General features: G+C 36.8%; 1 protein-coding gene across 2 annotated transcripts in view; it reads right to left on the bottom strand.

Moving 5' to 3' along the window:
- The window catches only part of KLHL1 (kelch like family member 1), a 210,313-nt gene that overhangs the window by 68,161 nt on the left and 125,234 nt on the right, over positions 1 to 16,918 (bottom strand). For both annotated transcript variants that reach the window (XM_069880485.1, XM_069880476.1), the window contains one exon: positions 13,391 to 13,603. In XM_069880485.1, the coding sequence (XP_069736586.1) occupies positions 13,391 to 13,603 (213 nt within the window). The remainder of the gene's footprint in view (positions 1 to 13,390; positions 13,604 to 16,918) is intronic.

The following is a 16,918-nucleotide window of genomic DNA, read 5'->3' as shown; positions in this document are numbered from 1 at the left end:
CAATACTAGGAAGTATGTTCTTACAAGCAATTTTGAGTTAACAAATTGCCAATTAGTCTTCACAAACAGGTTTTCTTTAAGAGCCCGTGTAAGATTTCCACATTCATGGTGAATATCTACCAGGCATTACAAGGGGATTCAATTTAATTATTTGACTCACTGATGTATATCCAAGAACAGAAGTATATATACAAACACTCTTTACAGAGCTCACAAAGATGCACGAGTAGGATTTCAATGACAAGAGACACAACATCAAAAATTATCAAACTCTGCCTGATTACCCTCTCTTGTATGTTAACAAAAATCCGAAGCCAGGTTATTTCCCTATGATTAAGAATGCATTCTTACCATGTTTAAGAAGTATTTTCAGAGAAAAATTTAGTAAAACAACTCCCCACCCTTAAAATTTAGACTAAAATTTCTTGATTCTTTTTGTAATTATGGAGCTTATACTAATTTATCGTTTTGAGATTTTACTTGTCTTTAGATAACTACTTCAATACACTGTTTTAGAAATAAAATAATGAAACATATTGGCAATTAATAACTTCTTTAATTTAGCATGTCTTGTTTTGTTTTCTACTATTTTCTTTCAGCTCACTGAACATTCTGGATCAGTTTGGAATTCTTTCTTGCTTATTCATGTTTTATTCACGATTTCAGTAAACCTGTTTTATCTCTGAGATGATTTCCAGGCATTTTTATGTAGTAACACAAATATTCGGTACATGAAATTCAATATTTGTGTTGCTTACGGACTGAATTATTCATAATGTGTGAGTTAGTCAAGCCAGCTGCTCAACCAGCTAACAAAGAAAGAGATTATACTAAATCCCTCAGATTTCTGCATTCTTAAACAAAGGTTGTTTTCCCCTCAGCAGTAAGAAGCAGCAGATATAAGGATCTTGAAGAAACTCTAGATCCGTTCTTTCTTGAAATGTATGGTTAATCACTTCTGTTACAAATAATCTACATTAAGATATACTGGTTTAGACCTAACAGACTTTCATTAGCTTGCCTGTAAGTCTGTGATCTGTGAATACATGCAGGTGATAAAATACTGCAAAGAGATCAGTCACATGGTAATTATAGTGAATGGTCTTGGCCTAGAATTTTGGAAAGAAAATCTGTTTTCTGTCTAACAACTGAACTCTTGACATGTCAGCTGAGATTTCTCATGATCACAGTCACTGGCAGAGGTAATGTGTTCAGTGTTCAATTTCTAATTCCAACTTTAACCCACACATTAAAAATAATTTAATATTCAGAAGAAATTTTAAACTGGCTTTCTACCCTTCAGTTCTACTCCCAAGTTCTCCCTTTCCCTCCTTTGCATCAGAGTGCAAAACAAACCAAAACATAAAGAATATAACATAATTGATGTTTGTGTTCTTTAACCTACCATTGAGTCACCAAAATGCATATATTGAATAAACAATCAATCACATACATTCTCTGAGGCTTTGCATTTGATACATAAATGAAGAAACTGATTTTTCTCCCCAAATTCTTCTAGGTACTAATGGGATTGGAATATTCATTGGTAGTATCTGTGGTAAGTAATTACACTGTGGTGTTGAAACAACTTCCACAACATTATCACATCCCCAAAGCTTATTATTTAATAAGCCCATTTATTAAAATCTTCAATATTATTTTCTATAAGCGGTCCCTTGTTATCTTTCACAACATTCTTCAGACTTAATTTTAACTTAATTCATTAATGTGCCCACACTTTTTTTGGCACACATGTTGACTTTGGCTGGACTACTAGCACTACTGCGTCAATCTTTGAAACAGCTACTAATTTGACGAGTTCACTCGTTATCATTAGGCAAGGGAAGTCCAACCAGTTTTTTGACCACTCATCACCCATTTTCCAAGAAACCATTCAAGATATGTCCCCTTTTCCTTCCTTCTTTGGTTAGAAGTGGCAGATTTCAAATGACATCAAGAGCTATTGCTGCTTTTAAAACTGCCTGTTGTTAACAATTGTGGTGAGTAGTGATTGATGTTTGCCTGCACTACTTCCAATGAGTTATGTTTTCATGACCTCTGGAGGCATGATCTATGTAACACCAACAACTAGCAGCAATATTTGCCGTATAAAAGGATAGTTTAATCTCTGTGAGGGTCAACTCTAATCCTATTACTATCCTGATAAACTAGTTACTCTAAAGCTTTCTTAGATAACTCTACACTAAATTACAGAAGTAATTACAGATTTGGATCATAAGGCAGAGGATACTCCCAGCAAGCTTGCTGGTGCCACTGAACTAGCGGAAGCAGGACAGTGACTGGGAGCACTGTGCTGCCATCCATAGGCTGGAGAAAGTGTCTGACAGGAACCTTATGAAGTTCAACAAGGAAAAGTGCAAAGTCCAACACATAGTGAGGAATAACCTCAAACATCAGTATATGCTAGGTGCCACACAACTGGAAAGCAGTTTGGAAAAAAAGACCTGGGGTCCTGGTGGACACTGAGTTGAATAGGAACAAGAAACACTTCTTGCAACAAAGAAGGCTAACAGCGTCCTGGGCTTCTGCATTGTCAGCAGGTCAAAGGAGATTATCCTTCCCTGCTACTCAGCACTGGTGAGGCCACACCTGGAGTTCTGTGTCCAGTTCTTGGCTCCTCAGTATAAGAGAACTAAGGGAAATAAGGGAGACTACAGAGCCCAGAGAAGTGCTGCTTAGATAGTTAACGGATTGGAGCATCTCACTTCTATGAGGAAAGGCTGAAAGAGCAGGGATAGTTCAGCAGATAAGACGGGGATCTTATCACAAACTGAAACAAGGAGCTTCCATCCAAACTTCAAGAAATAATTTTTACTGTGTGGGTCACTGAATGTTGGCACAGGTTGCACAGGGATGTTGTGGAGTGTCCCTCCTTGGAATATTCAAAAGCCATCTGTATGTGATCCTGGGCAACTGGCTCTGAGTGGCCCTATTTAAGCACAGGCATTAGACCAGATGACCTCCAGAGATCCACTTCTACCTCAAACACTTTGTGATTCTGTGATTATCAGCAGAAGATGAGTACAGCTGGTGTTATATGTTACAACAAGGTAAACTTAGACATATGCGTTCAACTCAGACAGTCAAGGTTTCAAGGTAATTAGGTGTGCAATTTAAGCTGTGCCTTCCAGGGACTGTACAGCATGCTGTTCTCTGGGTAGCTACAACATAGCTCCCAAGCAGACAGGTTGAAACCACTGACAGATTTTAATGACTTTCTGGTTTGGGGGAATTTGTAGCCGACATTGAAAGATCTTGCTAACTTGTATTCATTCCAACAGAATTGTGAAGCCTGCAGAAAGCTTGTTCTTCTCCTATGATAAACTTTCTCTCTCAATTTTCTTTGTTGCCCTCATTAATCAAAATAAAACCCACTACTGCATGATAAACTCCACAAAATCATTTAAAAATCCATTTACACTCACAAGCAAAATACATTATTGGACAGTGAAACAACAGGGTTCATATCATACAGTGCAGTTTGAATCTGATGGTAATTGTCATGCTGTATACTTGTAGATGAAAACACAGCTGGGACAGGTCTAAGGGAAACAGGTGTCTGAAAAGGTATTCAAAACAAGATTTCTAAAAGTGGTCAGCAACTTGCACATCTGTTCAAGAACACAAGCTACACTGGCAGACATTTAAAAGTGCTTAGCACCTATCCATTTTGACTAAATTTTCTATGAACAGCTAGATGTTAAGCATGTTGGTAAGCAGATGCCTAAATGACAGTGGAGATTTGCTGAAAGTTATACTGATTTTTATTGTTGAGATTCATTGCGTACTTTATATGATTAAAAAATGACTGTAAACCAGAGTTTGAACATGAACACCACATGAAGTACACCACTGTAGTGTGATCCACTCCCACTGCATTTGCTTTTAATAGCTTCCTTGTGCACACTGGATTTCCATATGCAAGTTATAATATCCTACCATCCTAGTCAAAGTTATTAAAAAACATGTTGCCAAGCTGGATGACTGAAGAGCCACACACACACTGAGCAATTTCCGTAACAATCTGATATAATCTACAATTTGAAAATTATAAAGAAAGAAAATGTTAGAAAGGTGCTAAATAATAACAATAAATACCATGACCTTGTAAAAACATAAACAGAAAATACGTGTTCTCAAAACTAAAGACAAATAAAACTTCATTACACATTTAAGAATGCACTGAAAACAGTGCTGTTTTGAATGTCAAGAAAAGATACGTTTTTACCTATATGGCCAGAGGCTGTAATTGATTTGGACAGTTAATATAATCTAATGTGATTTTACATGGACACACTCTATACATTCTAATGGGGACATTTATGAATGAACTGCAATGAATGAGCAACTGAAGTGGAATACTTTTATCAAAACATTGTTCTGAACCTTTGGTTTGTATTTTCTATTAAAATTAAAATTTACTGAAATTTTACTGATATTTACTGGTATTTCCTAAACTTTACTCGTAGAAAACTGTATTTGGAAATTAATGTCACACATAACCATGTCCAATGGTTATAATTTTGACGGTTCACAAATTTTTCCCATTTATCTACACAAGAAATGCCAGGCATATTAACAAGACTTTTGGACAATTTTAGAATTAGCTAAAAGACAGAAACTATCTACTTGCATTGTATCTGCACACTGTATGGAACAGTTGCATCTTTCTTTAGAGAAAATATCAGCTGAAAAGATAGCACAACAGTTAAAGACGTTGTTAAAAAAAAAGAAAAAAGCTAGCTTTACTGCATGACCTATATAAAAAAAAGTAGAGAAATGAGAACATATTCTCCCTGTACTGACTATAATCAATTATTTACCATTTCTCAAGGAAGTGAAATGTCTGGCCAAAATTTCTCCCAAATTGATAAGATGGTGAAGATCACTCCAGGACCTTCCCTGAAAACTCTGTTTTCTTCAAGTGAGAAGTTATTAATTCTTAATTTACATTTGTTTCCTTGAATTTGACATAAGAAATACATTCAAAATATTGTCAAACTTCTCCATATTCCCAAATTTATGTTATTCTGGTACAGAGAGACATTCAAATTGAGTGATGTTCAATTCACTTACATAAAACCAAGCATTTAGCAACACTTACTGAATGAGGGAAAGGCTGTGGATGTGGTCTTCTTGGACTTCAGTAAAGCCTTTGATACAGTTTCTCACAGCGTTCTGCTTCAGAAACTGTCAGCCTGTGGCCTGGACAGGCGCACACTCTCCTGGGTGGAAAACTGGTTGGCTGGCCGGGCCCAGAGAGTGGTGGTAAACGGAGTCAAATCCAGCTGGAGGCCAGTGACAAGTGGGGTTCCCCAGGGCTCAGTGTTGGGTCCAGCCCTGTTCAATGTCTTTATCAATGACCTGGATGAAGGCATTGAGTGCACCCTTAGCAAGTTTGCGGATGACACTAAGCTGGGTGGAAGTGTCGATCTGCTGGAGGGTCGGGAGGCTCTGCAAAGGGATCTGAACAGGCTGGACCACTGGGCAGAGTCCAATGGCATGAGGTTTAACAAGGCCAAATGCCGGGTCCTGCACTTGGGGCACAACAACCCTGTGCAGTGATACAGACTAGGAGATGTCTGTCTAGAAAGCTGCCTGGAGGAGAGGGACCTGGGGGTGTTGGTTGACAGCCGGCTGGACATGACCCAAGGGTCAGAAAATGTCTATATTTGAACATGTGTCCTCTTTTCCTGAGTCAAGTGATCAAGTTGATAGCTTGTCTTATTGTGACAAGTTAGAACATGTTCCATAATAATCTCTTTTTCTCTCCCCTCTCACTCTTGGTTCCTAAGCTGTTGGGTGAGTCTTGTCCTTTTTTGTGCTGGACCTCATATACTGAAAAGGTCAGAACCTGCTGAATCTCCACCTGATGACTGCCTGGTTGATTGTGTTTTTGTTCAGCAGTACAGAGAAATGCCTCTTTGCCAAATGCCAGCTGAACTGTGGAAGGAATTTACAAATTTGCCTCATAATGTCAATTATCCAAGCTAGATTTTAAAGGGCTTCTGCCTGATCATTATATGAAAATTAATATACACTTTTAAAATCATGTACAGCCAGATATGTGTATTTTGAGGGGATTTAGAGGCTTAACTTTTCCTACAGGTTCCCTACAACATTTCTGCATAAATAATAACAGAACCCAAGTGGATTAGTTTAATTTCTTTCCAGTGTCTTACAGGGTATTTAAGTACTTCACTTTATAAAAACTGGATTGTTTCTGCCCCTGGGCAAGAAACCTGATTTAGATGCCTATATTAGTTTCCCTGGAGCCACACAATGTATTTAATACTCAAAGACTATGCATTGTCCTACTGATGTGATTTGCAAGCTTCTGAAAGTGATATTATTCAAAGTGTTGCAGAGAGAGAAAGGCAATGATATCTGTGCTTTGCCTTATGCTATTTTTTAGCTTTCATAGTGTAACCACTGATCTACTACTTCCAATAACTGAAGGGGGCATACAAGAAAGCTGGACAGGGACTGTTTACAAAGGTTTGTAGAGATAGGACTAGGGGTAATGGTTATAAACTGGAGAGGGGCAGGTTTAGACTAGACATAAGGAAGAACTTCACTCTGAGTGTGGTGAGGCACTGGAACAGGTTGCCAAGCAAAGCTGTGGATGCCCCATGCCTGGAGGTGTTCAGGGCCAGGTTGGACAGGGCCTTGGGCAGCCTGATCTAGTGGGACTAATCCCCCCAACCAAGGCAGAGGGGTTGGAACCAGCTGACCTTTAAGGTCCCTTCTAACCCAAACTATTCTATGATTCTGTGATTCTATTACAAGAAGTCGCAAAAAAACATATATTATAAACACAGCACACTGGTGGAGTACCAGCTATCTTTAACTTAACCGTTTCTGCAAGTAAATATTTGTGCTCTTTTTATCATGCACTTAATTGCTGAGAAACAGTAAAACATGGGTATAACATCCTCATTCTCTGTTAGTCATGATATTCTGGGCACTCAGTGTCATGTGTTAACTCCTAACTCTTGTTTGACAATTCCTTCAGCAGCTCAGCTGTCATTAGCAGCTTCTCACACTCTTAAGAAACACAATAAAATTAATGTTTTAACCAATAGAAGCTGTACACATCCTTGCCTTATGCTGTAGCCTCAGCATTAACAGACACATTACACTGTGTACAGACAATTAGCAAAACCGAGCTTTTCATCTTAGTAAATGTGATTATGTCACTAATAAACAAAATAGGGTTAGGCAGAGGGTCAAACATGCTGATGAATTGTGTGGAAGGTTTCCAGATACAGCTTAAGTCAGGGAAAAGGAGATACATGTATAGAAGAAATCATTCTGTTTTGGAAAAGGAGGAAAGAAACTGAAGGAGAATTCAGTAATACAGATAAAAACTCTTCTATACTGTTTACTTTCAGGGCCACAGGTTCATGTCAGATTCAACCACAGACAAGGTTAGCCTTTTTCCTATGTAAAATTAGCAAGGATTCAGGTGAAATATTTTGCTCCCTTGAGCTGTGAAGATGGTAAACAGTACATCGTGCATCATGGGGAAGGTAATCATTAGATGATGGGTCAGGACAGTCATCAGGGAGCTAGGTGAGAACATACTTAGCTATTCTACCCAGTCTTTAATGTGTGTATCTTTCCTCAGATATTGATTTTTACCTCTAACTAAAAGGTTCACAAGAACATTCTACTAAAAATGAATGAAGTAAAAGCATATGTGTATGTGCATACATATGCATGCACTGGTACATGCTGGAGGCCATCCTGCTAGAAAACAGTTTGGCAGAACAGGAGCCAGCAGCGTGTCCTTGCTGCAATGAAAACTAACACTGTTACTGAGCTACATTAGAAAAAGTATTGTCAGTAGGTTAAGGAAGGTGAATTTTCCCCTCTGCTCAGCACTGGTGTGGCCAAACCTCGAATGCTGTGTCCAGTTCTAGATTCCTCAGCAAAAGAGAGACATGGGCAGAAGGGCCACAAGGATGATGAAGGGATTGAACATCTCTCCTATGAAGAAAGGTTGAGTGAACTGGGACAGCTCAGGAGAGAAAGCTCATGGGGACCTTGCTAGTGTGCATAAACAACTGAAGGAATAGTGCACGGAGAATGGAGGCAGGCTGTTTTCAGTAGTAACCAGGGAGAGGACCAGAGGCAACGTGAACAGATTCAAACACTGGGGCTTCCCTCTGACCAGCATGAATATTGTTTATACTGTGAGCATAACTGGACCCCGACACAGGCCTTGGAGGAATTCAAAAACTATTTAGACATGATTCTGGGCAAGTGGATTTAGGTCTTCCTGCTTGAGCAGAGGTGTTGGACCAGATGACCTCCAGAGTACCCTTACCACCTCAACCATTCTGTGATAATGTCTACATTAATCTTATAACGTCAAAAAAGACATATCTGCAAACTGTCTTTAGTGGTTTTGCTTTGTTTTACATGGTCTAATTTTGTTTTATTTTTTTAAAAATATTAAAATAGTGTTATTCAAATTTCATTTAAAAATACTGCTGAAAATTGAGGGCAGCTATGGTACTTTCGGACGTGAAAAGTTGTTTCTTGGAGATTTTCAACAACTAACAAAATGTCAGCTTAACAGTATCTTTTGTTTGTTTTTTAACTTGTTTGTTAACTTACAGTGAAGAATGCTATTAAAAATCACAAGAAAATTGTTTATTATAAGCTTGTGAATGAATAATTCAAGGAAAAAATCTAAAATTCTTCATCATTAACAAGTTTTAAGGCTTCCACCTCATTTCTACTCTCCCCGTATCCTTTAAGAGTGAAAATGAATATAAACTAAGATATGTTTTCTTACCAGATCAACAGAAAATATTTGGAATATCTATTGAAAGTAAGTAATTAATCTTACCTATTATCATGTGAAATATTTTCTTATATTGATCAAGCCACCAGTCTTTCCAGTTTGACTTAAATGAAGAAATACAAACTGGTTTATTTTAGCAGGTAGTTTCAGGCAAATCAAAGGAGCGAAATTAAACTAAAGTTCAGTGGCATCATTGAATATTCTTATTTCAGTTTCAGTTTTGTAATACTTTCCCTTTAATACATTAATACTGTTGGGCTTCTCCTAAATTCCTCTGTTGAATTTTGAATTACATTATTTGGTATCCTGTTACTCTAGTCTGAGTACACTGCCAATATAATTACTGCACCTTGAAAGTGAAATGAGGTATCATAAAAACTCAGGCTATAAATTTAAGCCTTCATTTTAAGAGGATCTCAATACAATCTTTCTAATCTGATAATAATCTTTGCAGTCTATGACTTCATCTTGTTTAGTGAATTAAAGGTAAAGAACACAAATCTTCTTATCTCAAAGGTCTGATGATTAGCTTTTAATTTTGACCTGGCTTGTCTCCAGAGCTCTTCAATTAATTTTGGTGCAGTGAAAGTGATAGTGTTTTATTTGATTTATACTTAAGTATTACCCATAGTAGGAAAAATTTCACCTTTTTTTAATAAAAAGTAAATTTTCGCCTTCATGTCTATATTTTCTTGAAATTTTGTTATATCTTGATTTTAATTGAGAAACAATTTTAAAATACATTTTTAGCACTATAGCAAACATTTATACGAGGCATACTTAATTATAGACAAACACCAGTGCAAAAGGGTTAATTTTCAGATCAAATTGAATATAGAGTTTTCAGAAATATTTCACTCTAAAATATACCTTACTTACTGGCCCCTTGCTTCCTGGCCATTGAAAGAAATGTATTCTCTCTAAAAGTTGGACTTGAATCTAAAGAAAGACATACTATGAGAAATTTTCTAAAAGATACATAATGGAATTAAGTTTGAGGTTAGCACAGCTGGTTTAGGAGTTTATAGCTGGGTGTCAATGACACGAGATACCAATTACATGTGTTTACATTTCTCCTGCTTATTTCTGATAGGCAGTGGAAATCCAGGATTCAATCCAGTTGCTAAACATGATATATAGTGATACTTCAGATGGCTTAAGTTATCCAGAATAATCTGAAAAAAGTAGACACAGTTCATTTGCATAAATGAGGGACATTAGTGTCTTTGGCAGTATCTCAGGGTCTGCTTATGTGTTAGGGCCACAGAGACACCAGAGGAAACCCAGGGGCAGTTACAGTGGAGCGTGGACATAACTACTCAGCTATACAGGGAGTTTCTATAAACACTGTGGATAAAGAGCTACGACACTCAGCTTGGTAATGTGATGATCGCTGTTTTACAGGCAATTAGCAGTACAGAGGTAAGCAAAGTATGTGATACCATATTGATTGGAGGAGTGAAGCTAAAATTTATGAGCCTTACGTTTAGAACTTGTAGTGAGATTGGAAGCTTCCAAACATAAAAGTATTTGGAAATCTTGCCTTTAAATCATTTCTGCTGATACTTTATGTCCCACAGAATCATAAAATCATAAAACAGCCCAGGTTGGAGGTGACATTGAAAGATCTTCTGGTTCAATCTTTCATGGGAAAAGGATTTTAGATGACAAGGAGACCACTTCATACCTGAGCTACACAGACACATTATCTGGTATTTTACACAAGGGTATTGAAGAGGAAAGTAGACTTTTTAATCTTCGATGTTTTTCATTATTTCCAACAATTCATGGAAAAAACAAAATAGCTGTATTCCTTTCATTTGACTTATGTTAATAACCTCATTTAACTCCATAGCGGTAGACCTTGCAGGTACTAATTATAAAGAAAATTTTTACTAAGAACTAGGGTAGGGACCAGTAACCAACAAAGCCTGCATGATCTCTTTCTATATGTTAAAAGTTAGAGGTGAGGCTGGTGTGTGAACAGTTTAAGATACCTTTTATAAGTGCTTGGCATATTTAAAAACACACTTTAAAGAGTATATTAATACACAGTGTTATGTGCTAGCTTCTAAGTTGGCATAAATGTTGAAAAAAAACCCAGTAGACACTTCTGACAAAGAAACCTTTACATTTTTTATATTTGACTGTTTCTTTTGAAATACAATTTTATACTGGAAAGTAAAACAATAAAATTCAGCAGACAAACACTCACTTGCCCCTGACTCACTCCTTTCTCCTGTGGGAGAAAATAAAAGGAAGGGGAGAAGACTCATGGATCAAGATAAAGACAGTTTAATAGGGAAAACAAAACCTGTATGCACAAGAGAAGCAAAAAGAGAAATTAGTTCACTACTTCCCACTGGCAGGCAGATGTCCAGCCATGTCCTGCTAAACAGGACCTCAGTACATGTAGTAGTTGCTTGGGAAGACAAATGTCATAACCACAACTATCTTCCCCCTTATTCCTCCTTTCCCTGAGCTTTTTACTGCTGAGGATGACATCACATGTTATGGAATATACCTTTGGTCAGCTGGGTCAACTGTCTTGGCTGTGTATCCTCTCAGTCTCTTGCCCACTGCCAACCTACTGGCTTTTGGAAGATTATTGACGTAGGGAAGAGAAAAAGCCTTGGTACTGTGTCAACACTGCCCAGCAATAGCCAGAACATTGATGTGTTATTATCACTGGTTTGGCCACAAGTGCGAAGCACAGCTGCCATGAAGAAAGTTAACTCCACCCCAGCCAGACCCAGTACACTAGATGAAAGGAGATTGGTAATACACAAGGAGAATGATCACAGAATCATGGAAGTAATAATAGGAAGGGAGCTCCAAAGGATCTCCAATGGTCAAGTAGTTCAACCTCTCACTCAAATCTGGGCTACTGACGACACTAGATTTGATGATCACCTTGTCTAGCTAATTCAGGAAAAACTTCAGTAATGAAGATTGCTTAGCCTCTGTAAAACTTGCTGCAGTGGTTCTGCTTTCTGAATGATTCTTCCCCCAGCCAATACCCAACCTGTACTGTCCATGCTACAATGTGGAGTATTTGACCCTTCTTACGTTTTGTGATGCTCCCAACAAGAATTCGGTTCCATGATCATCATCAAGAAATCTTACCTTGCTATTAGGTTATCAGTTATCTTCCCCTTCACCAGACTAAACTTAGCCAGCTTCCTCAGTCTCTCCTCTCTCAGCTTATATATCACCTTAGTAGCCCATCATTGGAACTTCTCACCTTTCTCTCTATGCCTTTTGAATTGTGGAGTGCAAAATTGGAAACAATATTCCTGGTGCAGCCTTAGCAGCACCAGTTATTATAGGAATAATAACTTCACATGGCTTGGGAACAAAATTTTTCATGATGTAGATGAATACACAGTTTTTCTCATGTAAGAGACTGAATCTTTTCTGCTGCCTACTTGTTTTCAGCTGCAGCAGAGGCACTAACCTTCAGCCTTATCTCACTCTAGCAAGCAGCCCAGCTGTGCTTGCTGCCCAGAGAGGCCATACTGCAGTCTTGCAGGTAGGGAGATCAGGGGCAGAATGATAACTTGGATTCACCTCAGACCCCAGAGTACCCCCTAAGCCCTCCCAAACTCAGTTCTAGAACTTTCCTAGAAGAAGCACTTCACAGGCCTACCAAAAATTATGAATAATACATTGAAAGAGGGGCCATTGGCAGCTGCAGCAGCATGTTTGCCATCCTGGGAGAGAGAAAAAGAGGACTGGGGCCCAGGTGCTGTCCTTGCATTTTTTTTTCCTCTGTCCCTTACCTTCCTTCCTTCCTTCCTTCCTTCCTTCCTTCCTTCCTTCCTTCCTTCCTTCCTTCCTTCCTTCCTTCCTTCCTTCCTTCCTTCCTCTCTTTCTTTCTCTCTCTCCTTCTTTCTCTCTCTCCTTCTTTCTCTCTCTCCTTTCTCTCTCTCTCTTTCTTTCTCTCTCTAATTCTTTCTCTCTCTAATTCTTTCTCTCTCTCTTTCTTTCTCTCTTACTCTGTCTCTCTCTTTCCCTTAACGTAAATTTAGTAAGCCAATACCAATAGTATCCCTAAGAATGCCTGTACAAATAAGTTTCTTTTTGGACCAATCACTTGGGATTGTTTTGCCTTCATTGAGCCCAGTGGGCACCGAACCCATAAATTTTACAGCAAGACCCAGCATCTTAACCCGGTGACCCATGGACTGTCCAGGCTGGGTCGCAACACCTCATTCATACTGTTAGCTCACACTCAACTCATTATTTGTCATAATCCCCAGGTTTTCAGTTTTTTTTCCGGAGAATATTTATTATTCTACTTGTCCTTCTTAGAATGTTACCAAGCAGTAACTGCTCTTTAGTTTCATAACTCCAGATTTCTTGGGTGTCCAGTCCTCAATTTTACTGAGGTCACTCTAGATAAAAGGCTGCCATTAATTTCTTTCTAATTCTGAAGTTTTGCTTTTAAACATGCAGATTATTCAGTAATTGCAGATAATAAATTGATGAGAGTTTCACAATATATTGTTATCATTGTTGTCATTATTCTTATTATAATGTTAAAAAAAATACCTGAGGTGGAAGCAGTGGTAATCTGATATAAGCAAGTAGCATACTTAGGTCATTGCATCGCCTCTGCATATCATATTTCACCCACATCATTAAGGCATGAAAAATGGTCTCTTCATCAGGAACGTTCACATCATCACTAGCAAGAAGTTTATGGAGCTCATCAGCTGGTAGAAGTAAAAATTCTTGATTTCTTATAACTTCCATTATGTTCTCCTGAGAAGAAGAAAGTATTTCAAATTCAGTAATGCTGGAAGAAAATAAAAGTAGATGTTAGAGCTAATAAACTGATATATTATCAAAATTCAGACAATTCCTGTCTATACATATGACGAGGCTGAGAGGAAGATCAACACCATAAATTTAACATTGCTTCTTGAACTTGATTAGAAGAGATCATTAACATCCAGCTAATATACAAAATGTACATGGGAATTCAATCTCAAAGTATCAAAGTTTATAATAAATAAAGGAATAGCTAAAAAAACCCTATACAAACCATATTAAAATATACAGATAGAAAATATATAACGTAAATAAAAATGTTTCATTCAATTGACTGAATCCTAAGGACTGGATTAAGCTTTCTTAACTACCTACCCTACATTAACAGGACACAACAGAAGCACAACAGTTCTATGAGGTAACATGCTAAAATGTTGTTTTTAGGGTTCTTGATCTCTGTAGAGAAATTGCAAACGTGTTCTCATGTTCTTGATTCACAGACAGTTGTGAGAAGAAAGTGACATGGGTATAAGGTGGCACAAGACCCTCCTTCTGGAAAAAAAACCCATTTTTTTCACATGAAACAAAAATATAAAAATTGTTGGAGGGATAAGTAAGTTACAATACAGAATCATCTTTAACTGATAATTAGATTAAAACATTACTAAGTTATTTTTTTTTAATTGCTTTAAATGTCAATAGCTACCTAAACCCCTAGATTTTATCGTGTGAGGTTTTAATCCATTCACTCCTGATAAACTTTAAATTATGTGACTAGAACATTGTACGTTAGCTTGGAATTGTAAGGGAACTAGTTTGCAGGCACTTAAACACAAGATGCCTTAATTCATTTTAATTAAAAAGCCATAAAACTCAGAAAATTTCATTGCACTTCTCAACTAAATGATTTCTAAGCCAAAGTTTAATTCAGGCTGGTTAAACTGACATTAAATCCCATTATGAAAAAAAATATAACTCTACTTCTTAATAGGAACTAGCATCAAACTTTGTAATAGCATATTAATCCAAAGACCTAATATTACTGAGAAGTAATGCAATGGTGGAATATACTTTATGCACTCACAGAACTTAATTAATTTTGAATAACACTCAGAGCAGAGGTTCTAAATTCAAATGGTAATTTTAGGTTTGATTAAGTTCTTTATGTTTTTTAATTGTCTTTTCATTTGGATTAGTGCTTAAGGAGAACTTATGCCAAACTCTGTACTGATTTACCATTGACTGTAAGTAGAATCTAGCTGAGTTTTCAGACAAAACATATGAGCTCATATCTGTTCTTCTAAACCTCTGGACTAGTTTCATGTTACTCAGGGCCAAATAATATAGAAAATGCCATTTAATAAAAACTCTTTATATAACTGTTCCTTCTGTATACATATGTATATACATTTATAAGGAGTGCATACATATTTGTATATAAAAGAGCAATAAAATCCAGGTTCTAGATCCTCAGAGCTAAAAACTCCTTCCTTCAAGTGATTAGCATTTCCTAAATTGACTATTGACTGTCTTCCTATGTTCTATTTTAATTTCTTGAGATTTGTTTCCTCTGGAGTAGAAAATCATGTTTTAGTGGCTTGCTGTTTTATCATAATAACAGAAATAATTTATTATATGCTTATTGTTGAAAACTATCAGTCTTTAAAAAACATAATCAGTCTTAATTTTTGCATTTCAGGAAACAAGATAAAAAAGATATCTGCATGGTATAGGTTAAAATCTTCAGGGTAATTTAGATAAATTTTATACTCAGTCCTGCTCTACTTAGGTGCTTTCAGGAATTCTCAGGTCCTCATGGGCAGAGAAACTTTAATTTTGAGAATAAGGGTTCTCAGTGTTTAAACCTGTCGCATAACATAACAGGGTTATGTGACAGAGGTGTATGAATTTTAAGGACCTGTAGCTTTTCACTCTGATACTTAAGAAGCTCTGTAGCTTTGGTCTTCACTGTCTCATAAGTCTCATAACATCAACTAGGCTGTGACTAATGACTCTTCTCTAAGGGTCATTCACTTAGACTTTCCTTTCAGCAAGAACTGTAATGTTCTAATTAAGCAGTGTAGTGGACTTTTGCTTTTAAATTAGAAATGGTAACTTAAGGTAGAAAGTATGAAAGTCTTTGAACTCACTTGGAGAAATCTATGTCTCACTTGGTTGTCCTTCCACTTTCTCAAAATGATCCTGCAATAAGCATTGCTGTGGGGTCATAGCATTTCCACAGCAGAGCTGTTTCACTTTTAAACCTTTTAATCAGGACACAGGATTAGAATTAAACAACCATATAGTATTAGCACAGTAGAGTCACATAAACAAAGTCTATCTGTATTAAAAGGCAGGTAAGCAAATACCTGAGTATCTGAGGGTAACAGATTGTGCACCACAGGAACATAAATGCTTTAATCAAATTAACTATTACCAAATGGAATTTAATAAAAAAAATCCTCTACATATATCCTTGTAATGATATTATCAGTATAAATTATTTTCATTATTTGTTTTAAATCAAGACTTGTGATGTTCATTATTTCACATGGAATCAAATTCTCTTGCAAAAGTTAATTCTCATTGATGTTTATGTTATTGCTTTCACTAATCTTCATGTATCTGTTGTAAGGAAGAACCTGAGAATAATATCATCAGTATAATAAAAAAAACCATTATATAGTTTCACACCTTGACAAACAATGTAATGTTCTGAGAGTGCTATTTAGAACCTTTTACATCAGAGTTGCCGCGGCAGTAACATTTTTAGCAGGCTTTTTGATTTTGGATGTAGGGATCTTATCTGAGAAGTTTTACATTTTATTAACTCTGATGCTCTGGCCTTTCCAATAAAAAATGAGAAACACATAAAATAATGGTGAAAAAACGGTATCCATACCCTAGCTTTTCACTTATATAATACATGAGTAACATCAACGAATATTTTAAACCCACAGTGCTTTAAGTTTAGAACCTAAGTTTTCATGTGAATGTTTACATTAATGAATAAATAGTGCATCTGATTTCCATAATAAATCACATAGTATACTTTCTGAAGTGCTAGAGACCTGAAAGCCAATTTTGATTTTGTTCAAATCCCAAACTATTTGAGTCTGGAATTATTGCTGCTGCGCCACACTGAATTCAGCCCTCTGATTTTGCACATCCAATTTTCCCTATCAATTGTGTATCATGCAAGACTGCATTACCTTTGCAAAAACTGTCCTATCATGTATCTTCTTTCCTAAGGATAATGGGCTTCTCATGTTCCTGAACATTCATTACACAAAGGACCAATACTGT

This window comes from Phaenicophaeus curvirostris, chromosome 1 (genome assembly GCF_032191515.1).
Source record: "Phaenicophaeus curvirostris isolate KB17595 chromosome 1, BPBGC_Pcur_1.0, whole genome shotgun sequence".
NCBI lineage: Eukaryota > Metazoa > Chordata > Aves > Cuculiformes > Cuculidae > Phaenicophaeus > Phaenicophaeus curvirostris.
The sequence above is the reverse complement of the archived record's forward strand: the minus strand, read 5'-3'. Positions and strand labels throughout refer to the sequence as shown.